We start from the raw sequence: 21,210 nt of genomic DNA on the forward strand, positions 1-21,210 counted from the left end.
ATAAACCTGTGGAGATTAGCATTCCTTGCCCTGCATACTTCCCATCGCCGCGTCTATCCAACCCAGTAACCCTAATTTGAGATCAAGTTTTCGGAACATTTCTTGCACAAGCCACATTCTACATGCAATTTACTTCCTCAGAAGTACCCGCATCAATCTAGCCACACCTGGTTCCACGAATCTAGTCGATGCACATTCCAATTTCTGACAGGCTAGGAATTGTGACTGCTCCTTCTAATATACCAACACAAGTCTAGTCTCCGGTTCCAAGTTGCATGTTCAATCAAGTACCCATCCACCACGATGTAACATTCTATCGGATCTTGACAGCCGGCGCTGAATAATGTGATCTGGTGGTGACACTGTGGTACTAATGTACCCCCTTGATTGTGCGCTCCGGGGACTCGATTGACTCTTCATCGCGGCGCCTAGAGCTCTTGTCCGCTAGATGGGCCGGTGTGCGCCTAGAACCCCATGCACTTCGCCGCATGGACGTTACATCCCGTGCATAGTCAAGATGCAGAGAGTCTTTTGATCTGAAGAATTTGATCGTGTCAGATAACTGTACATGGATTGACGACCAGTGCAGTTAGACAGATATAAAGCCCTTGGATCCTCAAATGTTGACTTGGAGACAACTTCACTCTGCATACAGCACCGAGGACATACTACAACCAAAACGGTTCTTTACTGCAGCCATGATGATATTATTTCAATTGCTTTGCCTCGCCAGCATCGTTCTCTCTCACCCTACCGTCCTCGAAAACCCCGTCGATGTTCCATATGGTTCATTCGTAAGCCCTGTTCCTTCTTCAACCAGCCTCTCTCCAACTGCGACACCAACGCCGTCGTCCACCGATGCCCGCATCGGCCGTGCCATTATAGACAACCATTGCAAAATCCCCATTTATATCTGGTCTGTCGGCACAGTCACCCGTGATCCAGCAACTGTTCTCCCCGGCAACCGCTATGGTGAAACCTTCCGTGAAGACCACGAAACTGGGGGTATCGCAATTAAGATCAGTACCGATGAGAATGGCCTCTATAATAGTGCACCATTGACAGTGTTTGCATACAATATTAATGGTCAAAATGTGTGGTACGATCTGTCGGATGTCTTTGGAGATCCCTTTAAGGGTTACCCTGTTGCTCTGTCGCCGGCCGAGCCACCAATCCAGTGGGCGGGTGGGATCCCACCGGCTGGAAGTCAAGTTCGTGTGCAAGACTTGTCGGAGGATCTGGTGCTGACCTTGTGTTGAATACGGCGAAGATTTTAATCAATCATTATGCATGGATTGGAAGCAATGCTTGGGGTCGGACCGAATTGCGGGGCAACCTTAATTTTATACAAACTACAACTGAAGCGGGACATATGAAAAATGTTGACATTGTCTTTATTAACGATATATCCGTGCTGTGTAGCTGAACTTGAACTTTTAAGTACGCCTCACTATCCCACTGAGCAGGTAGAAGAGGAGAAAATCAAAAGGTGCAGTCTATTCAGAATATTAGCCCTGGTGGCCAGTCATCTCCCAGTCTGCGCACCATGTCTAGTTCCGTTTGACCGTTTAACTCCGATTGCTGGTCTCACTAAGGGGAATAGATTTAAAAGAGGGGATTTCTATTGGGCTTGACGCACAGAGCCCACGGGATACACGGGCCTATGGAGGGGTTTTCTTCCCGCTGTAACTGCCTCACGGCAGCCAATTTCTCGCCTCTGCTGGTAGCTTGTCGTCTGTCACGCATTCGAGACTCGTTTTTTCCTTCATATCTTTTCTTAAAGACAGCAGGCACTCTACATTGCGCCCGATTGACAACAATCTGACTGCCTGGGTTGATATGTAAGTAGCGGTGAGATGCTCACCCGGGCGAAAATAGGGTGCAGGGTTTTGGCGAGACGTGTCCAAAATACACCCTATGGAGGATGTCAAGGCATTCCTTTTCGCAAAATCAAGTAGTCAACTAAGTGCACTGCCTTCAAGTGTGTGTAAGTGGCGGTCAGATACGTGCACCCGGGTGGAAATAGGGTGCTAACTTTCAGCAAAGGTGGCCAATGTGCGCCTTGAAGTGGATAGCGAAGGTTAGATAGAGATGTGCGCCTGGGCGAAAGGATATACAAAGCTTTCGAGACTCACAGGTATCGTGTATCGCATAGGATAGGCAAACCGAGGACTTCAGGCTGTTTGCTTAGTTAAACGATTTTGCACTCTTATTATAACTACCCCCTTAGATCGTCTTTCTTTTATCCCAGAGACATCAAAATATCAATTTTTAGACACTATACGCCCTGATATGAACGAACCAGCCTAGAAACCCCACAATCTCAGTGACGAGAAGGTCCTTTATCAGCCCGATGATAATTCCTAACCCTCTCAACTACGAAGGAGATGAGAAATCAATGAAAAGTCTGCTCATACAGAAAGAAACAAACACAACCTGAAACAATGGCATAGTACTTTGAATAACCACGAAAACCCACACATCCCTAGTTCAATCTATGAATTTTGCGCATGTGTTGCTCAAGGTTGTCCGCCCGATTAAAGACCTTCTCACAGTTTGCCATTTGGCATGGATGTGCCTGTGGAGCTATGTGGATTTTACGGAGATGGCGGACAAGTGAAGATTCCCTCCTAAAAGAACCTTTGTACCGGCAGCCTTTCCATTCGCACCAAAATGGCTCCGGGGTAGAAGTATCTCCTTGTAAATCGGCACTGTGTAGTCTTAGTATAATCGAATGGTCTACTTTAGGGACTGGAAGTGGCTTGACAGTGACTTACCCATGAGGTTGGTCATTCTTTTGAGTCAGTCGGATATCTGGAGTGTTCCATGGATGATTGGTCGCCGTGTTCGCACTGTTACTAGGGACTCGCAAGGATGAATCTGGGTGAAAGGGTTCACGTTGTATCGAATTATTCATAGTGGTAAAGGTAGCCTCGTTTTGATCTGCATGGTGGGCAGAAGGTGAACCGCCAAGGTTCCCATAAAAGGGCGCATGGAACTGTTTCCATGGAGCCTCATTTTCGCGTTGGTGGCGGATGCAAGGTGAAATGGCAAGGCTCAATTGTGAACCTTCCAGGTGCATTTCCGGCAGTGCAGCATCTCTGCCATTGGATACGGGGTACGAGGCGGAAGATACACCAACAGGGCTTAGTCGTACCCCTGTAGATGCGGCCCAGCTGGGTTGCCGGCCTGAGTTCTGCTGAGGAGTGTCTACCAGGTCGTACTCGTGGGTATGGTCCGCTTCCAATCCAGTTGAGTCAATGGACCATGCCATAGTGTGACAAGGCACCGCGTGTTTCGAAGACTGAAAAGTAAGGGTTGATAAAGGCGATACTTGATTGAAGTGATACAGAGGAATACTTAGAGAAAGAGTGCATTCTGTCCGGGGCAGGGAAGCGACTTTATATTCCATATACTAGGCGTTATTCCCACTCCGGTCTACAAAGAGCCTTGTTGTGCATAGGTGATGAGGTTGGGATGAATCATGCCAGGTGCCTTGTCACGTCCCTGGAGGTAGTGGAGCCCGCCACGGCGTGAAATTTGTGAATTGGCCAGTGAGAGAGGATCTATGGGGTATCGGGGCCTGGATCAACTCCTCAATCTAGCGTCTCTATCTTATGCTTGATTGCACCCCAGTGATCAGCCAGTGAAGATCCCAGGATCTGAGGTCCAACATCTACATGACTGGTCGTCTGGCACCTAATTTGAACCCTGTCCGTGAATTTTGCGAAGGGGCCAATGAGAGATAGCGCCTAGCGTGGCAGAGTCGGGGTCAGCCAGACTGTGCTTTGCCTTTAAGATGGACCTTTCTTGCTATGAAGCCCCAACTTACCAAGTTCTCACCACGGGCGCTATCTACCACTTCGAATCATGGCTGACCCGGAATGGGATGCCTTCAGGCCAGAAATTGAGCGGCTTTATGTTTACGAGAGCAAACCTCTATCCGCTGTCCTGGAGTACATGGAAAATAAGTACTCTATGGTGACCTCGTAAGTCTTATAAGTCGCAACGAATGATCAAGATACCCAACTTACAAATTGTAGCCGCGCAAAATTGAACAGGATGCTCACCGCCTGGGGAATTGAAAAGAGCCTTACCACTCGCCCGGAGGAATGGCCTTATATTGGGAGAAAAATCTTGAAAAGAAAGCGGGATGATGAAAAAGAAAGTGAAATTCATATTCGAGGAGAGCAAGTTCAGCCTGAAAAGGTCAAGAAGAAAATGTACAGGGAAGCCTATGTGCCAACAAGGGACTTGATTTCCAACGGTGAGATATGAATCTACTCTCTTCAAGACAGTGAACTAATTGATCTAAAGTGCCGTCACCGCAAACCCCAGAGGGTGTTCTAGTATGGACCCCAGCATCACCAGGAATGCGTCTCAACTGGGATAGGTCTCTTCCTTGGCTGCGATTCCTCCAGCTCCTACAACCTCCACGCAGGCAAGGTATCACCGGCAACCACTATCTTTTATTTGAATATTGCTGACATTGTAAAAAGGTCCAAACACGCCCTCGCCCCTCGCTGTATCCTCTCCTTCATTGTCATTTCCTACTCCATCTCCATCTTCGTCTCTTGCTATATCCTCACCCGGAAAGTCCTATGCAATGTATCGAGCCGTCAACAGGGAGTTGCTCCAGCGATTAAGCTCCATCATACCCTGGGGAAGACTGAACAGCCCTCCAACCATACAAAGCAGTTCCAAAACAGCTGCTGCATTAACAATTCTGATGCCTGAGGAGTTCAAAGGTGACCATCAGAGTTTGTCGTCGAGATTGAGCAGCTCTAGGAACAGCGGAAAAGATCTTCTGGCCGTGGAACTTTTCCTTCTCTCCAACAACCTGTTCCCCAATGACCCTGAAGGGCGATCAACATGGGGAATGGAATCCGAAGATATGCGAGTGATGAAAATGCTTAAGGATTCTGGCTGGAGTGATGCAAAACATCTCAGACTCTTGTTATCAATGCAGGAGCCATCAGCCGAAGCTATTGCGGAGAAGGTCTTCGCAAGTTCACTGCGACTTCTAGATTTGGAGACAGTGAAAATTATGCTCGAGGCTCAGATGGATCCAAATGGAAAGATTGAAACAGTCGAGGACGGCATGTTAACGCCACTGCAATTTGCCGCAAGTCTTGATGATGACGACGATGGTGCTAAATTGATTGACTTGTTGGTAGCCCATGGAGCCAGCGTGAATTCATCTATCGATGAATATACCCCATTGTTTTATGCAATTCGTCCTCACAACACTGAATGCATGGATAAGCTTTTACGGCAGCGCGCTGTGGTAACGCCACCATGCCTTTCTGCCGCAACGATGTTAGATAACTTCGAAGCTTTCAAAGAGATAGTCGATTCTTGCCCCGATGTGAATGGACGATCAGGATTGCAGGGCCATAGTGCTCTTGCAGAGGCCGTGAAGATTGGTGATGTCTCGATGATTCAGCTTCTGCTAGGGAAAGGTGCGAAGATGAATGAGCTAGTCGCTATCGAATTCGAACAAGATACTGCTACTACAACAATATTGGGACTTGGCGTGCAAACCCAGACTCTTGAAGTCATACAATCATTACTGGGCCACGACGTTGCTATCAGCCCTGAATTCAATGACTTTCCCTTCATCTCCCCCCTTACATTGGCTGTTGAGAGGGGAAGGTCTGATATCGTCATGTCCTTGCTGCAGGAGGGAATGGATGTGAATGCTCTTGATGCGGGATCAGACAAGACTCTACTTGAAAGAGCAGCTAAGAAGAAAAGTCTTGCTCTTTGTGAAGCTTTGATGGCCAACGGAGCCAAGCTTGACGATGAAAATTCCAGTTCCGCAGCCGAGTCCTCGGCACTTCTTGTTGCTTTGATGGATGGTTCGACGGATATCGTTGCGCTCTTCATTGCCGCACATGCGCGTCTCAATGATCAATACACGAAGCCTCCTGGTTCTGTTCTTGGCGCAGCCATTGAAATGGGAGATATGGAATTAATTCGCATGCTGATAACAGCCGGTGCTCGAATGATTGGGGCGATGATCCGGAAGATAGGAGATCTAGAAACTGCACAGTTTCTACAGGGAGTGGGAGTTCTGCAAAACTTATTACTCATTTCTGGAAGCAGGATTTTGGCCGCTGCTATCACCGATCGCCAACTCAACTTGGCCCAATATCTGCTTGATCATGATGCTGGTCTTGGAGACCAAGTCGGGAAAGAAGACGATTCTTCTGAGGAGCAAAGTCCATTAGAGGCTGCGATAGAGCAAGGAAATTTACGATTCGCGGAAACTCTCTTGGATCGGGGCGCCAAGGTCACGGATGGTGTTCTAGCAGGCGCTGTGAGATCGTCATATTGTGATTCCATGTTCCAGCGACGTCTCCTGGCTGGTTTTCATGGAAGCGCTCCAAGTGCTATAGGAACTGCAATCCTTTTTCTTCAGCCGCTGGATCTGTTCCAAGAGGCAAATATCGACCCCAGAGGTACACCGATACTCAAAACCTCTTATTCTGAGCTGGAGGGATCTGATTTTGAAATTCCATCTGCGAAGTCTGTCCTTGAGCTTGGGGTCATAATGGGAAACAAGGAGGAGTTGCTCTCTCTACTTGAATGGATTCCCTGGAGTGCAAGTCTTGTTGGGCGCGCTCTGATACTCGCCATTCTTATTAAAGAGCAAAATCTGTTGGGTATTCTGATGAAATTCCGCCCTGACGTTGCCGAAGAGATCACGATTGCTACCATTATCCATGGTGTCGACGATTCTGAGACAATCACTAGAAACGAAGGCACCTATACCCCGCTTCAAGCTGCAGTCAAGCACCAGTATATCGAAGTTGCGACTGAATTAGCAAAGAGCGCGGATGTCAATTTCTTGGGAAACGGCGCACGTCGCCGAACACCTTTGCAACATGCCGTTGAGAACGGCAATATGGAGCTTGTCAATATGCTTTTGAAGCGTGGAGCTCGAGTCGATGGTGCTCCTGCCGAGGATGGTGGCGCAACCGCTTTGCAGATTGCATCCCTTCGTGGATATATCGGCATTGCACAGAGAATGCTTGATTTAGGTGCGGATGTCAATGAAGCCCCTGCGAAGCGCAATGGGCGAACAGCTTTGCAAGGTGCGGCCGAATACGGTCGCATTGATATGCTGCACATGCTTCTTGATAAAGGGCCGTCGGTTGTCGGGGATGCTGAGCGCCACTATCTCAAAGCTGTAGAGCTCGCAGAGGGGAACGGGCATATGGCCGCTGCGAAAATTCTCAAGCATTTCCGGAGCACTGTTGAGCCGAGCCCATCTTAAGCCCTGAGATAGAGGTATATATAAGGTAGATTGAAAATTTCAGCAAGTGTATCATTCCATTCTCACAATGGCGCCTTCATCTCATGATGTTCATAGCCGAGGCCCTTCGGTGCTGTAGAGTCGCTATATCTCGTTGAATACAACAATGGATGAAGTTCTATAATTAAGAATGAAGAAAATACAGACGTTACTTACAACCCCTTTTTCAGAGTAGATAATTTGTTTCACTTCAAGATTGGCTTCCAGTACATACGACCAAGATGTTAACAAAATTCGATATATATCTCTACCCTAAGTGCTAATATGTGCTCTTAGTACTTGGGTTAATATAAGAAAGCATTTTATTTCAATACTAGGGCAGCTGATTGCAAAGATTCTCCAAATTGGGGACACTTTTGGGTATTCCTCGGAGTTGATGTCATTTTCAGTTGGATGGACAAACGGACCTCGGCTGAAGACGCGTGGAGTCCCCGCAAGCAACAAATTCGGTAATATAGCCAACAGCGGCGATTTAAACACAACGATCTGATTGAATTAATTCTAATTTGGAGTTACGATCTCGATCCACACTACTGATTCTCCAAAATTAACCCATGTAGCTCATTTCGCAGCCCATTAGGTGTCTTAATCATCAAAGGCCTCCAAATCTCGGCCAGAAGGCCGACTCGGCACAACCCACGAATCCCCGCATTTTCTCCATTTCCCCAACTCCCACATTCCACAACCTCACCGTCCAACTGTGCTTTCCCTTTATCAACCGCCCTCTCCCCTCCTATTCTCCTGTATATCTTTCAGAAATATAGTCGGCAGCAAATATGACCGCGCCAGCAGTTCGAGTGGCCCGTACGGCCGCCACCCGTGCCCGCAGCCTCCTGGCAACGGTGCAATACACTCACCCACCAAACTGTCCCTGTCATTCGAATCCCAATCATCACCATCACCATAAGACCCCCTCGTTGATGAACCATGTGCGGCGACACCTGGCGACACCGACGGATCCTTCGCGCGAGAAGGAGTATGCCTTTGAGATGGCGGCCTCGAGTATCCGATTTGGCCCCGGATCCACCAAAGAAGTTGGCATGGACTTTAAGAATATGGGAGCTAAGCGCGTGTGCATTGTGACCGATTCCACTGTCGCCAAGCTGGATGCTATGAAGCAGGCTGTCGAGGGATTGACCCGCGAGGGTATTGAGTTTACCATCTATGATAAGGTCCGCGTGGAGCCGAAGGATAGCTCTGTCAAGGATGCGATTGCATTCGCCAAGCCGTATAACCCGGATGCCTTCCTTGCCGTTGGTATGGATTCATTCGCTACTTTGTGAGAATTTAATTGGAACCGGTCAAGCTAACATGGTTCTCTCAGGTGGTGGCTCCGTTATCGATACGGCCAAACTGATGAATCTATACACCGTCTACCCAGAAGCCGATTTCCTGGACTTCGTCAACGCCCCATTGGGCAAGGGTCTCCCCGTCGCAAAGCAGCTTCTTCCCCTCGTCGCCGTTCCCACGACAGCAGGTACTGGTTCAGAAACCACCGGAACCGCCATCTTCGACCTGGTGTCCAAAAAGGCCAAGACGGGCATTGCCCACCGCAATCTGAAGCCCACTCTGGGTATCTGTGATCCACTCAACACTCGAACCATGCCGTCCGCCGTACACGCATCTTCCGGTCTTGATGTGCTCTGCCACTCTCTCGAATCCTGGACCGCAATCCCTTACAACGAGCGCACTCCTCGCCCCACAAACCCAATTAACCGACCTGCCTATCAAGGCGCAAACCCCATCTCCGATATCTTCTCCCTGCAAGCGCTGCGAAGCACGGTCAAGTACCTGCCCCGCGCTGTGCGCGATCCTGATGACCATGAGGCTCAGTCGAACATGCTTCTCGCTGCCACACTGGCCGGTGTTGGTTTCGGCAACGCAGGCGTCCACCTTTGCCACGGCATGAGCTACCCTATCTCGAGTCAGAACCCAGGCTACAAACACGCCGGCTACAACGTCGACCACCCAATTATCCCCCACGGCGTGTCAGTCGCCGTCACTGCGCCCGCCGTCTTCCGCTTCACCGCAGCCTCCAACCCGGACCGGCATTTGGCGGCCGCAGAGGCATTCGGAGTTGATATTTCGAATGTCAAGCGTGAGAGCGCCGGAGAAGTACTGGGTGAAGCCATTTCGGATTTCCTGATCAAGCTGGGAGATCAGCCGCGTGGATTGAAGGATTTGGGCTTTAAGGCGTCGGATGTGGATGGGTTGGTTGAGGGAACAATTCCGCAGAAGAGAGTTTTGATGCTCGCGCCGAATTTGAGTGAGGAGTTGGAGGCGGAGAAGGGCGAGTTGAGGAAATTGTTGGAGGAGTCATTGGAGTATTAAATATGAGATGTGGAATTATGGTTCTGAGTCTTAGGACTTGGGACGTGGTCTAAAACACCTACAAATTTGGCATCGACATTCAAGGAAAAGAGGAGTGGTGGGATTTCAAATCCGAACTGGTTGTATATATACATATTTGTGCAAATGAAGAAATTGGATATCTCAAAGTTCACTATGCGTATGAGGTGCATAGCGGTAGACAGAAGTGAATAAGTGGAAAGTGGAAGGGATTCAGATCCTAGAGACCTGCTAGGACGGTATAGGCGTGGGACGAAAACAATTCAATGCAAGAAATGAACATCAATCAACTGAGGGTAGATGCTTCAGGTGTCGTTTCCTCTTCGACATATCCAACAATCGAAGTCTCATCGATAATTCTCGTACCCAGCATGCCCATAGATGAAGCAACGCGATCTAGCCAAATCACCGCACGAGGATCATCCCGATCAGACGTTTGAGACGGACCCCTTCCAAGCTCTGAGTATATGCGAAACGGTAAGGTAAATGTCTTCGACCCGGTCGGCAACGAGGTAGGAGATTGAGAAGCCGTGCTTCCTTCGCTGGGCGGCGTCTCTGCGACAGACTCGGGCGAGAGCTCTTCAATCACACGACAGCGGAGCTTGTCTTCAAGACGCTCCCGTAACTGACCGAGCGTTCCAAGGATATTCTCCGCACCACGGAGGAGAAGCGATGGTCCCGTTTCAGGGAAGATCTCGGGGACCGGACCGATGAATGTGCCCGGACGACAAACGATACTTTGTTGACGCTGGCCGTGGGCACTGATACAGAAACGCAGCTCCGTGGTCAGTTTATGTAGTTTGATGGTCGTTTCTTGGATTCGTCGTAGAAGAGCCTCGACGGTATCTCGTTCGGCACTTGTTTGGCCAGACAAGATTTCTCGAGTCTCGCTGATATACCTCGGACACTTTGCGATCTCCATAAAGACCTTATCCGAGATAAAGGCGTACGCAGACCATTCCCCAGGTTTCTGAGCATCTTCAGTCATAATTCGCATTGTGTACCGTTGCCATTCCTCTTGATCCAGAAAACAAGGTTTCCCTTGGTACACGGCCGTCGCGATATGGAATCCCCGAAATGCGATCCAGCATGATCGCCCAAAGCCTGATTCATGCTGCGCTGGACCACGACTTTCCATGAGCCGTCTTACGGCGTCGGAATGCACGACCCATGCATCATGACTTGTTCGGGCATACATTTCGTATACGCTCAGCATCATAGCCGTGCAGACCATGTTATCTGACAATGCATGCTCATTCTTTGATAGAGCACGAATCACCTCGCTCAGCGAAAGTCCGTACATGCGCCGGCTCGTGCGAAGCAGCACCGGATCTTGGGTTAAATGCGCCAAGTAAACGGAGCTTAAGCAGCAGATAGCGGTATCTAGGTATGCATCTTGGCCGAAGTTCAGCACAATGAACTCTGCAAATCCCGGTTCATTGCCCGCACGAAACCGGTTGTGGAAGTATAATGTTGGAAATGATGCGCTAATAAAATCCAAGAAAAGCTGTGGCTGCGCAGCCTGAAAAGTCTTCCGCACCAGCGACGGTGACACATTCTCGTCTAACGTGACCGTTGACGAGTGCCGACGCATCAATGCAATGGCATTGGCGCGTACAACGGCCGCGGCACCACCGGCGGGCTCGGACTGGCCGAATGGCTCGATTTGCGGCGTGGTTGTGCCCGGAGTGCTGGGGGTGCTGGGGCCCGTTGAGGCCCCGCGGCCTCGCCCGCGGGTGGTGGAGCGATGACGGCGTTTTAGACTTGGACCCTCGTCTTGGAAGCGAAAGGTACGTCGGTATCCTGGACAAGTGCGGCCATAGCGTTGGCATTGGGTGCATTCGGGGACTGCTTCGTCGCACTTGGTATTGCGTTAGCAGGAGAGTTGGATTTTCCGAAAGATGAAAGGTGTCTCCATTGTCGGGGCAGTCCTAGCCGAGAAGGTCGGCTTTTGACTCACTTTGATATGTCTTTCGCGACAAAGTGCACAACCAGTACTGTGTGGGACCCCCACCATGATGCGCGATAGCAAGGAATCAATAGTTCATGATGCTCGCGCAGGAGGGGGTAGCAGGGAAGTCTATGGCATCGCCAGCACAGCAGGTTCGCGTCTTTAAATAAAGTGTCTGCGGGGGGATGATGCGTTTTCGGTTCGTCAGAGTCAGTCGGGGCAGACTAGACAAAATAGAAGTCCAGCCCGGAGAGAATAGAACAGAATAATCTCCAAGATCAAAAGATCAAGAGCTGAAAGGCGCGACCTCGAGAGATGCGACAAAAATAACCAGGGAACGAGCGTCCGATGAATAGGGAAGACAGGGCCCTAGTAAGCCCGAGCTAAGATCGAAAGAGTTGGACCTTTCAGTTTCAAGACCTCCCACGTCTACTGCGTCAAAGGTCCAGGACTCAAGAACCCTGTCCGGAGTGCCAACCGACAGGGCCTAGTGGAAATGAGGAGATGAGGCCCAAGTCGCGCCAAGTGACGCGGCGTAAGAAGAGTCCCACCGTAAGCCGTTAGAGCGGGCAAGGGTCCTAGTCACGGAGGGAGTGGGTTCGTGAGTCCATGCTAGAATTCTCGGTAGATTAGCAACGTGTCTGTGAGCGTTTCGAGTAATCTGCACGGTGATGCAACGGGATCAGCCGTCAGGACTCAAGGGGGTAAAAGCAAAAAGAGTAAGCCCAAACCAGTATTCTTGTCTGTCGCATCCACATTCACGACATGAGGATAATCAAGAATGCCCGATCGAGGCTAGAGACTGATGAAACTCGAGATTTGGCCCCAACAGCCGCATCACTTGGCGGGTTGCCCAGGAATACGGGAGATCCGCACATCGCGATCGTATCCTCGTTCTATTTTGGGCGTAACAATCATCATCCGGGACACGAGGCGACGATCAGTGCCGTTTGATCGGGGAATTAACAATGGGGCAGAGGCTAAGTGAAGACGCTAAGAAGGAAAGAGTTTGGCTTGCAAGAAACTGTCGAGTTACCTCGAGGATAAGCGTTCGTATAAGAAAGTCTGGGACCCGCAATAGGGAATGTTCATGCTAAAATAGACACAGAAACCAGGAGGCTCTGCTTGATGCAGAAAATTCATCTTGGCTGGAGTTCCTCTTCCTGGAATTCATTTACTACCGACATGTTTATTCTGATCCCTTCAGACGGTCTAGAAGGTCTTTGCTGAATTGTCGCCCCCAAATTGCTATTTCTATATTCCGTCGGTAAGACCGTCTACGGCGGACGATAGAGGGGACTTCCCCAAAACCCTTAGCGATTTTCAAACCGGCAGAATCTCCATTTCAGCCATTCTTTATCCCATATAGAAAAGCGATTTTTAATACGGCACGTGCCCAGGCGCACTAGCCAAACAGGTTAAAAAGACCAAATATGCTAGAACGCTATGTTCTACCATGCCTGGGACCGATATAAGTAGCACACAACGTTAGGCCTAGGGGGACGAGGCCTAGGTCCTCACAATTTTACCACAGGAAACTAATTAAATCAACAAAATAATAAGATTACTTAAGCTGAAATTTAAATATAATCTATAGTTAACCTTATAGCTAATCGTAGACTAATCTAAAGACCAATCTCAAGACCTAGGAGATTAGCTATAGATAACGCTTTAGTAACGAGCTACCTAGGTAAAGGGATTTTGGGATATTCGGGTAGAGCGTATAGGACGGTGGAAGAAGCGGTTAAGGCACTTGAATAGGATTTATAGACTGCGAGTTCAGTTTATCCCGCGAGTTGGAATACAGTCCATTATTTATCTTGATTGCAACATTCCAAAATTCTAATATAAACAACTATGGACTCTTGAATCAAAATTTAGTGCTCTTTATTGACACTCATCTCTAGGCCCATGGACAATTCTATCACCACATGTATCGAGACTCGGAGTGGACTCGTAATGGGCAGCACTGACATGCGGAATTGATAGATCGTCCGATATACACAGCACATTCATGAAATTCAAGGAAGAATAGAACAGTTTTATCAAATTCTCAGTAAGTTCATCTCATTTTTTAGTGCAATGAACTCGGATGTTTCAGTCATATTGCAATATTTTAGCAAGATTCGTCCCCGAACTAACATTCTTATACTTCTAGGCCGGAACCAAAAGCGAATTGCTATTTCTAGATCAATATCAAGCTCGCTTTCGGTCCACAATTCTTCTCCTGACATTGCTCCGCCGATTCACAGTAGCCTGCAACATGGAAATTTAGGCACTCCCGGGTAGAACAGAGCATTTCAGGCTCCTCAAGGCCAACTTTCGCAGGCGCTCTCGCCTGGCAGAATTGGTGACTGGTAGGTAGCCAGATATGACTAGAACACCCTCGTACGTGGTCATATTCAGATAGCACTTCTTCATATGTAGCAAGATTGGTGGATACAGGGACTCGAAACTGATCGTGGTTACGGTCGAACCAAATGGCGTCGTAGAAACTAGCAGATTACTCATCTGATGACAAAAAGGTGTAGTCCTTCATACGAATAGATGTACAAGAATGCAACGAGAATGGAATAGTTGAGGCATGAAACAGAAATTCCTTCAAGTGACAGTCAATTTGAGAGAAGCCCGATTATGCTTTGGGCACTGAAAAGTGTGAGGGTACCTAAGAAACTAATTTAGTTGGGGGTATACTTAGCAATATAATCGACTAACAAGATATAGTGGAGACGGTTTCCAATATTACATTCACTTCAACTATGGCCTATCTTCATTCTATTGTAGCTCCCCTCTGATTATTCCCTTCAAAGGTAATACGAAATGCTTTTTCCTGAAGCCGAAACCGCAGGTCGAAGTCTCCAATCAACAGCGCCACTGGTACTACCCCGCGTTTTTGTGTCGCCGCAGATGACGGACTAGCTACCTCCGGGGTAGAAGTAACTCCATTAGGAGTCCTAGAATGTACCTTTGAAGGTCTTTGAAGGCATGTTATTGGGTCGATGTCGATGCGCTTTATTTGCGCTACCTGAACAACTGCGAGATCGCTGGGCGCGCCTGCCGCGAAGAAACAAAGCCGCTGCTCCTGTCCTGTCCAGCTTCGGACTCTCTTCCTTTCCCATTTAAATCTCCCCTCTTCGGCTACAATTGACCTTCACTGATCTCATTTTGATGTGAATCATTGAATTGGTGCCTCCTACAACGCTTTTTGCAACATGCCGCTCTTCAAAGAAGCTCCTCCAAAGGTCCTCGTGCCTGAGAAGCTGTCCGCCGATGGTCTGGCTCTACTACGGGGCTCGCTCGATGTCGACGAGCGCAAGGGTCTGACTCCAGAGCAGCTACTGGAGATCATTCCAAACTACGATGCCCTCCTCGTTCGTTCCGAGACAAAAGTCACTGCGACCGTGCTGCAGGCAGCTCGGCGCCTGAAGGTGGTCGCTCGTGCTGGCGTTGGGGTAGACAATGTTGGTCAGTAGCCTACCAGACCAGCTTCTGCAAGCATAGAGAGCTGCTACTAACCTGGTGATCATAGATGTCCAAGAGGCCACCAAGTTGGGCATTGTCGTGGTCAATTCACCTTCTGGCAACATCGGGGCTGCAGCTGAACACACCATTGCGTTGATGATGTCGATGGCACGAAAGATTCCTGAAGGCTGCGCCAGCCTCAAAGATGGGAAATGGGAGCGTAGCAATTTCGTCGGTGTCGAAGTCAAGGGAAAGGTTCTAGGAATTATTGGACTTGGCAAGGGTAAGTCGCTTCAGCCCTATTGAATACGAAGCTCTCTAACAATTCCTCCAAGTGGGCTTGACGGTAGCTCGTCTGGCAAAGGGCCTCGGTATGACCGTCAATGCATTAGATCCCTATGCGTCACCGGCTGTGGCAGCTTCGGCCTCTGTGACTCTGGTCACCTCCCTGCCAGAGCTTCTAAAATCGGCCGATTTCCTCACGATCCACACTCCGCTGATTGCATCGACTCGTGGAATGATCGGCGAAGCAGAATTAGCCCAAATGAAGCCAGGTTCTCGGATCTTGAATGTGGCTCGTGGCGGCACCATCGATGAAGCTGCTCTACTTGCGTCGCTGGAGTCTGGACATCTAGCCGGCGCAGCCGTTGATGTCTTTACTTCCGAGCCACCGACTGCCGATTCCACGGCGACGAAGCTGATTGCTCATCCCAGAGCAGTTGTCACTCCACACCTCGGTGCGTCCACTGTGGAAGCCCAAGAAAATGTTTCCGTCGATGTATGCGAGCAAGTTCTGGATATTCTGAAGGGATCTCTGCCTCGAAGCGCTGTGAATGCACCTCTCATTCTCCCCGAAGAGTACCAAAAGCTACAGCCATTCGTGCGCCTCGTCGAGAAAATTGGCAGTCTATATACTCAGCACTATGCTGCACTTCCTGGGGGATCTATGGCTCGAAACACATTCGACTTGATCTACCAAGGCGAAGTTGCCAGCATCAACAACACAAAGCCACTGTTCGCTGCTCTCATCAAGGGCCTCCTGGCCCCCATTAGTGGCTCCGAGGGAATCAACATTAACATTGTGAACGCCGAACTCGTTGCTCGTGAGCGTGGCATTTTCGTCAACGAGCAGCACTCTCGTGATCCAGCTGATACTTCGTCATACTCATCGCTCGTCACGCTTGTGGCACGTCCACCATCTCGAGCTTCATCCCGTGCACCTGGCCCTGTTGACTCTGGTGCCGGTCCTCAGCTAGCAGCCCAGCGCATTATCTCCGGTACTTGCTCCGGTGACCAGCCGCTGATTACCCGACTGGGCCGATTCGAAGCATCATTCGAGCCCGAGGGTACTCTTCTCATCTGCGAGAACTATGACTCGCCCGGCAAGATTGGCGTCGTGGGTAGTCTTCTCGGCCAAGAGGGAGTCAACATCAATTTCATGACTGTGTCACCTGTCTCACCAAAGCTGGCAACTGGTAATGACCAGACCGAGAGCATCATCCCCAGCAAAGACGGCAGCGCAGACATCAGGCCCAAGGAAGATGTGATTGGTTCTAAAGAGGCCCTCATGATTCTGGGTATTGATCGTGGTGTGTCGGCGCAGGTTACAGAGGGCCTGGTTAGAGAGGGCGGTGTTTTGAGTGCATGTGCTGTTACACTTTGAGGTGTTTTGGTTGACACTGGGAGATGGGCTGGTGTTTACTGGGGCAGCTCAACGTCTCATTGCGTTCGTTTCGTCATTGCTGCCTTTCAACTATGGTAGTGCTTTGCTGGAGTTCTGATATAATTACAAGACAATTGAGTTTATGACCTGCTTTTATACCTAAATAAGTGAATGGGATATCGGCACTCAATACAGTCAATACAAACCAGTGAACCATTCAAGCACGAGGGCAACCAAGTTGCCTCTTTCCATCCCACCTAGTGTTCAGGTTCTTTACAAGCATAACAGATCAACTGACCAATGTTGAAGGTAATTCATCTACGGAATTATATCATAGCTATATCGTTCACAGAAAAGCATCATATTCAAATTGTTCTTCATATATCATCCACGCAAATAAGCTAGATAATGCACCCAAACTCCAATGCAATGCCCAGAAAATGAAACACACCCATATTCCTTAGGAACGGTATCCAAACCCCAGAAGAAAGAATCAACGCCAGGGTATCGCCAAAAAATCAAAACATCGAACTCCGCTTTTTATCCAACCGATTCCTCTGCTTCTCCCCACCTTCTTCCTTATTCCGCATAAATCCAAAGAAACTGCTCTTCTTAGGGGCCAGGGTTTGCTGTGACTGTTGCTGTGGCCGTGCTCCAGGTGCTAGACCTCCACTTGCTGCTTGGTAAAAGCCCACCGTTGACTGTGGTCGTGCTTGCTGTGGCTTCGACTGCATAAGGTGCGTTGTAGATTGCGCGCGTGGATCGAGACGAACCCCCGCGGAGCCGTGCATGTATGGACCACCAGCGAAGGTAGGCACCACGTTTGATGGGCGTGTTTGGTGGGGTGGTCGGGGTTGAGGTTGAGGTTGAGGTTGAGGTTGTTGGGGTGGCATATAGGAATGGGATTGCGAGTAGTGGTGCGAGTACGGCCTTGATGGTCCTGTGTGGCGGGGTGGAAGGTTTGGGCGTGATGAAGGGGTGGGAACGGGTGTATGTGCGTTGACGTTTGCCTGTGCGCTAGCCCGGACTTGCTGTTCCTCTTGGCCGTATAGCTTCTGTAGACGTTTTGTTTCAGCGTCGATTTCGGATTGGCGTTTGCGTTGGGCTTTTTCTTGGGCGCGTTTCTCGGCTGCGAGGAGTTCGGCTGTACGTTGGGCTTCTTTCTTTGCTTGGGCGTCTTGGCGCGGGTGTGCTTGTGGTTGTGGTTGTGGCTGTGGCTGTGGTTTTGGCACTGATTGTTGGGTTTGCGGGATGGTCAGGCGTGGTGGAGAGGGTCTGCCATTTGCAACGGCGACGGCTGGAGGTTGTGACTGGGTTGCTGGGCTTTTTCGGCCTGGGGCGACTCCAGCCGGTGGTTTGCTAGTGCCGATTGGAGGGGCACCGGCGACGATGTGGAAGGCTTCCTTGGCGAGGCCGAAGAAGATATCCCGAATAGCAACTGCTGCAAGCAAGAGGACGACCTCTAGACCCTTGAAGTCCTCCATTTCCACCCTGTAGAGGTTCGGCTCGTAGAGTGTTAGCTCGCGGAGACCTTGGAACAGCGCCACAGTGATATCTGGTTCCCGAGTCTTGGTGCGAGTCTCTGGGATTGTAGAGGATTTGCCGTGCAAAAGACAAGACAGGTCCTTGGAAAGCTTTCCATCCTTGCGCCAGCTGAACCGCAGCTTTGGGGTTATATCCGCCGCGGCGGGGTCACTCTGTGTCTGATCGAGGGTCGACGTAGAGGGAACTCTGAATGTACGCTGGGGCATCTCGAATTCCCATCGTGCGGGCTTGTTCCAGGACTTTGGCTGGTGTTTGATCACGATCTGCTGGTCCGGATTGTAGAGGTGGATGGAGAATTCGGTGGGGAGAATGGGCTCCGGGGGAGGTACAGTGCCACCATTCGCACGAATCGTATCAGCCGACAGACTGGGCTGTGTCCATTCGGGAATCACGGCGACTTCGCCGTACACGACGTCCGGGACGTAGGGATCGTAGAGGGCGACGCCATAGCGGTTCCGCGAGGTGGGGAGGTTGGGGTCCAAGTAGCGCAGGTTATAGGCAGGTTCGGGCTCATTTCCATGCTGACGGTGGTAGATTGTACTCTGGTTGGTGGATTGTGAGTTGTTCTTGAGGAAGAACGCTAGAGGAGGATAAAGAAATTAGCGATCGGAGTGCGCAAAGGAGCCTCAAGAATGGAGGGGAGGGAGGCAATGACGTCGTCAGGACAGGAACAGGGGCAGAGCCAGAGAACCAACACTCAGGGAAGGCTTACTCGGTAGATTCTCATCAATCATTTTCAACCCTTCGACTGCGTTCTCGATGGGGAGAGGGAGCACTGGGGATTATATTGAAGAAGACCGAGTCTGGACAAGACCCAAGCTGGTCAACCCTGCGCCACGGGATGCGCGATCGGCGCCTAAAAATAGGGTGCCCAGTGTCCACTCATTTATTAATCGCACCCTCGTTTCCAAGGCCCTTTTAGGTTACCTATTCGTAGACTAATTAACTAGTGGCTAACAAAGAAGCTACTGTCAGTGAAGGCACCAAGATTCCGGGGAGTATCCACTTGCATGGCTATGCTGAATATTTCTACAATACCGTCCTATACCCTTGATTCCTCTCTGATTTGTTACGTAGACCATGTCAATGCAGAATTGCAGGTACCCGAAATCTCGCTGCCTACTAAATGATCATTCTCGAGTAAATCCATTTCAATCTGGGCCCCTTACCTGCATTTGAATCCACCGAGATCCGTTCTCGACAGCTATGTGATTCGCTAGATATGTTTGTTCAAACCAGGCAGTCCTAGATTCAAATTATTCCCGGCATATAGTCCCAGTTAGCATCTGTAACAACAAAAGAATGAGGAATATTCTTGGAACTTACTTGCGTTTTGTGGGTTCCTAAGCCACCATCCTGGCCCCGCGCCTCCGCCACGAAAGACTGTAATGCACTCGAAACTCTGGTGTTGAAGAAGAGAAAGGTTTCCTATTTGCGTCAGCCACCACGAGAGGGAAATGGGCGCGAACTTACCTGCACATTTAACAGACTGGATTCGAGTTTCGAGAAACCTAAAAAGAACGAATCTATTAGCTTGAAGCGTGATGAGGGGAAGACTTACCTGGGTCAAGGTGGCGCAACGTACGCGGGTCCATGGATCCTGTTTGTTAGAAGTCTCAACTAAACTCAATTCATTAGCTATGACACATCGGGGAGAGTGACTTACCTGTACGAATACTCGCAAGTACAGCAAGATTGTAGAGAGTACCTAAAGGCTGTGGTTAGCATAGACGGGTCGGGGAGAATGACTGACCTTGCAGATTATCGAGCAATAAAAGCCGTTTGAAAGAGATTTCTTGCGTCGCTCAAGGTGTATTAATCCTCAAGAAGATCCTAAAATATGTCAGTGATAGATTTAGGGAGCGAGGACTTACTTGAGGGATCATATACTCGGGATATTTCATCCTGTGTTTCATCGGACAATGACTCGGACTCTCTGATACTCGGTTAGTCAACCATCATATACAACGTTCAAAGAAAAGAATGAGATATGAATATAAAAATGACCTATCCTGTTATCCTTTCTTGGTCGAGACCCAAGAAAGTAGGAATGGCTTTCTGCTGCCCTTGGCAAACGTGTCTGTGTAGCTTGTAACCTAGAAGCAGCGATCAGTATCAATTGCGCGTTGGAGAAGAACTTACTGGAGAGACCATAGTAACAGCATATGTAGATCTTTGGAACCAGTTACCTAGAAGCAATCATTAGTACGAGTCTTCACTCGGGGAGGGACCTATCGCAAGGATCATGGTAAGTGGAGTGTGTGCTGCGCCTGGATGATCAGTACTCTGCAAGCAGTCATTAGTACAAGTTGTAAGGCAGCGATGGACCTACCGGATTCCGAGGAGCATTCGCTGAGTTATACAGCAAGGGACCTAGGAGCATAATCAGTTCGGATCCTCCCAGGGACCTACCTGATTGTTCATCACGAGGAATGCGGATGATATTGTACAAGGGATGCCGGAGATTGCCTAAAAGATGTCAGTAACGACCGAGAGGAGAGGACTCACCTTGAGCAATATCCTAGATCTGCTGGCTTGCATGCTCTAGTGATTGCCATTGTGGTTGTGATTATGATTGTGATTGTGCTTGTGATCTGGAAACCCAATTCTAGGGAATGATCCCCCATTATATACCCTCCCAGTCCAAGAGACCGAACAATGAGGCCCTCTACCACGAAAACCCTTTGTATAGACCCCTGTCGAGTTTGTATCATTATTGTTTAAGAGTCGATAAGAATACCCATTGTCAAGTCTTGACTGTCAAAGGCAAACCAAGGGAACATGAAGCGAGGCACAATGTCGACCCGAAGAACAGCCTTGTCGGGTCTTTGTTCGTCTACAAGCCCCAAGATCGATGTTCAAAGCGATAAGAATAGACTAACAATAGGACAGGGATCTCCTGTTAGACAGTACAAAGGT

At 49.4% G+C, this 21,210-nt stretch overlaps 8 protein-coding genes across 8 annotated transcripts; 4 read left to right on the plus strand and 4 right to left on the minus strand.

Moving 5' to 3' along the window:
* Window positions 1-698: 698 nt before the first annotated feature.
* On the plus strand, window positions 699-1,259 carry N7496_003391 (Bys1 family protein; the record flags this gene model as incomplete). Its single annotated transcript, XM_056696322.1, has 1 exon — window positions 699-1,259. One exon carries the CDS (start codon window positions 699-701, stop codon window positions 1,257-1,259), a length of 561 nt encoding a protein of 186 aa, XP_056558534.1.
* A 1,514-nt stretch (window positions 1,260-2,773) lies between these two features.
* N7496_003392 (uncharacterized protein) lies at window positions 2,774-3,274 on the minus strand (the record flags this gene model as incomplete). The annotated part of the gene is made up of 1 exon (XM_056696323.1): window positions 2,774-3,274. The coding sequence occupies one exon, from the start codon at window positions 3,272-3,274 to the stop codon at window positions 2,774-2,776; it is 501 nt and encodes a 166-aa protein (XP_056558535.1).
* A 596-nt stretch (window positions 3,275-3,870) lies between these two features.
* Window positions 3,871-7,282, plus strand: N7496_003393 (uncharacterized protein; the record flags this gene model as incomplete). Its single annotated transcript, XM_056696324.1, has 4 exons — window positions 3,871-3,989; window positions 4,044-4,267; window positions 4,318-4,446; window positions 4,500-7,282. 4 exons carry the CDS (start codon window positions 3,871-3,873, stop codon window positions 7,280-7,282), a joined length of 3,255 nt encoding a protein of 1,084 aa, XP_056558536.1.
* Window positions 7,283-8,097: 815 nt separating this feature from the next.
* On the plus strand, window positions 8,098-9,652 carry N7496_003394 (hydroxyacid-oxoacid transhydrogenase; the record flags this gene model as incomplete). The annotated part of the gene is made up of 2 exons (XM_056696325.1): window positions 8,098-8,578; window positions 8,646-9,652. The coding sequence occupies 2 exons, from the start codon at window positions 8,098-8,100 to the stop codon at window positions 9,650-9,652; spliced, it is 1,488 nt and encodes a 495-aa protein (XP_056558537.1).
* Window positions 9,653-9,956: 304 nt separating this feature from the next.
* N7496_003395 (Zn(II)2Cys6 transcription factor domain-containing protein) lies at window positions 9,957-11,687 on the minus strand (the record flags this gene model as incomplete). The annotated part of the gene is made up of 2 exons (XM_056696326.1): window positions 9,957-11,531; window positions 11,631-11,687. The coding sequence occupies 2 exons, from the start codon at window positions 11,685-11,687 to the stop codon at window positions 9,957-9,959; spliced, it is 1,632 nt and encodes a 543-aa protein (XP_056558538.1).
* Window positions 11,688-14,833: 3,146 nt separating this feature from the next.
* On the plus strand, window positions 14,834-16,746 carry N7496_003396 (uncharacterized protein; the record flags this gene model as incomplete). Its single annotated transcript, XM_056696327.1, has 3 exons — window positions 14,834-15,086; window positions 15,151-15,366; window positions 15,419-16,746. 3 exons carry the CDS (start codon window positions 14,834-14,836, stop codon window positions 16,744-16,746), a joined length of 1,797 nt encoding a protein of 598 aa, XP_056558539.1.
* A 518-nt stretch (window positions 16,747-17,264) lies between these two features.
* On the minus strand, window positions 17,265-19,025 carry N7496_003397 (uncharacterized protein; the record flags this gene model as incomplete). The annotated part of the gene is made up of 2 exons (XM_056696328.1): window positions 17,265-18,871; window positions 19,004-19,025. The coding sequence occupies 2 exons, from the start codon at window positions 19,023-19,025 to the stop codon at window positions 17,265-17,267; spliced, it is 1,629 nt and encodes a 542-aa protein (XP_056558540.1).
* A 496-nt stretch (window positions 19,026-19,521) lies between these two features.
* N7496_003398 (uncharacterized protein) lies at window positions 19,522-20,849 on the minus strand (the record flags this gene model as incomplete). Its single annotated transcript, XM_056696329.1, has 4 exons — window positions 19,522-19,536; window positions 19,618-19,674; window positions 20,624-20,699; window positions 20,800-20,849. The coding sequence occupies 4 exons, from the start codon at window positions 20,847-20,849 to the stop codon at window positions 19,522-19,524; spliced, it is 198 nt and encodes a 65-aa protein (XP_056558541.1).
* Window positions 20,850-21,210: the final 361 nt, after the last annotated feature.

The sequence above is a fragment of the Penicillium cataractarum genome (assembly GCF_028827025.1).
Source record: "Penicillium cataractarum strain IBT 29864 chromosome Unknown utg000002l, whole genome shotgun sequence".
NCBI classification, from domain to species: Eukaryota; Fungi; Ascomycota; class Eurotiomycetes; order Eurotiales; family Aspergillaceae; genus Penicillium; species Penicillium cataractarum.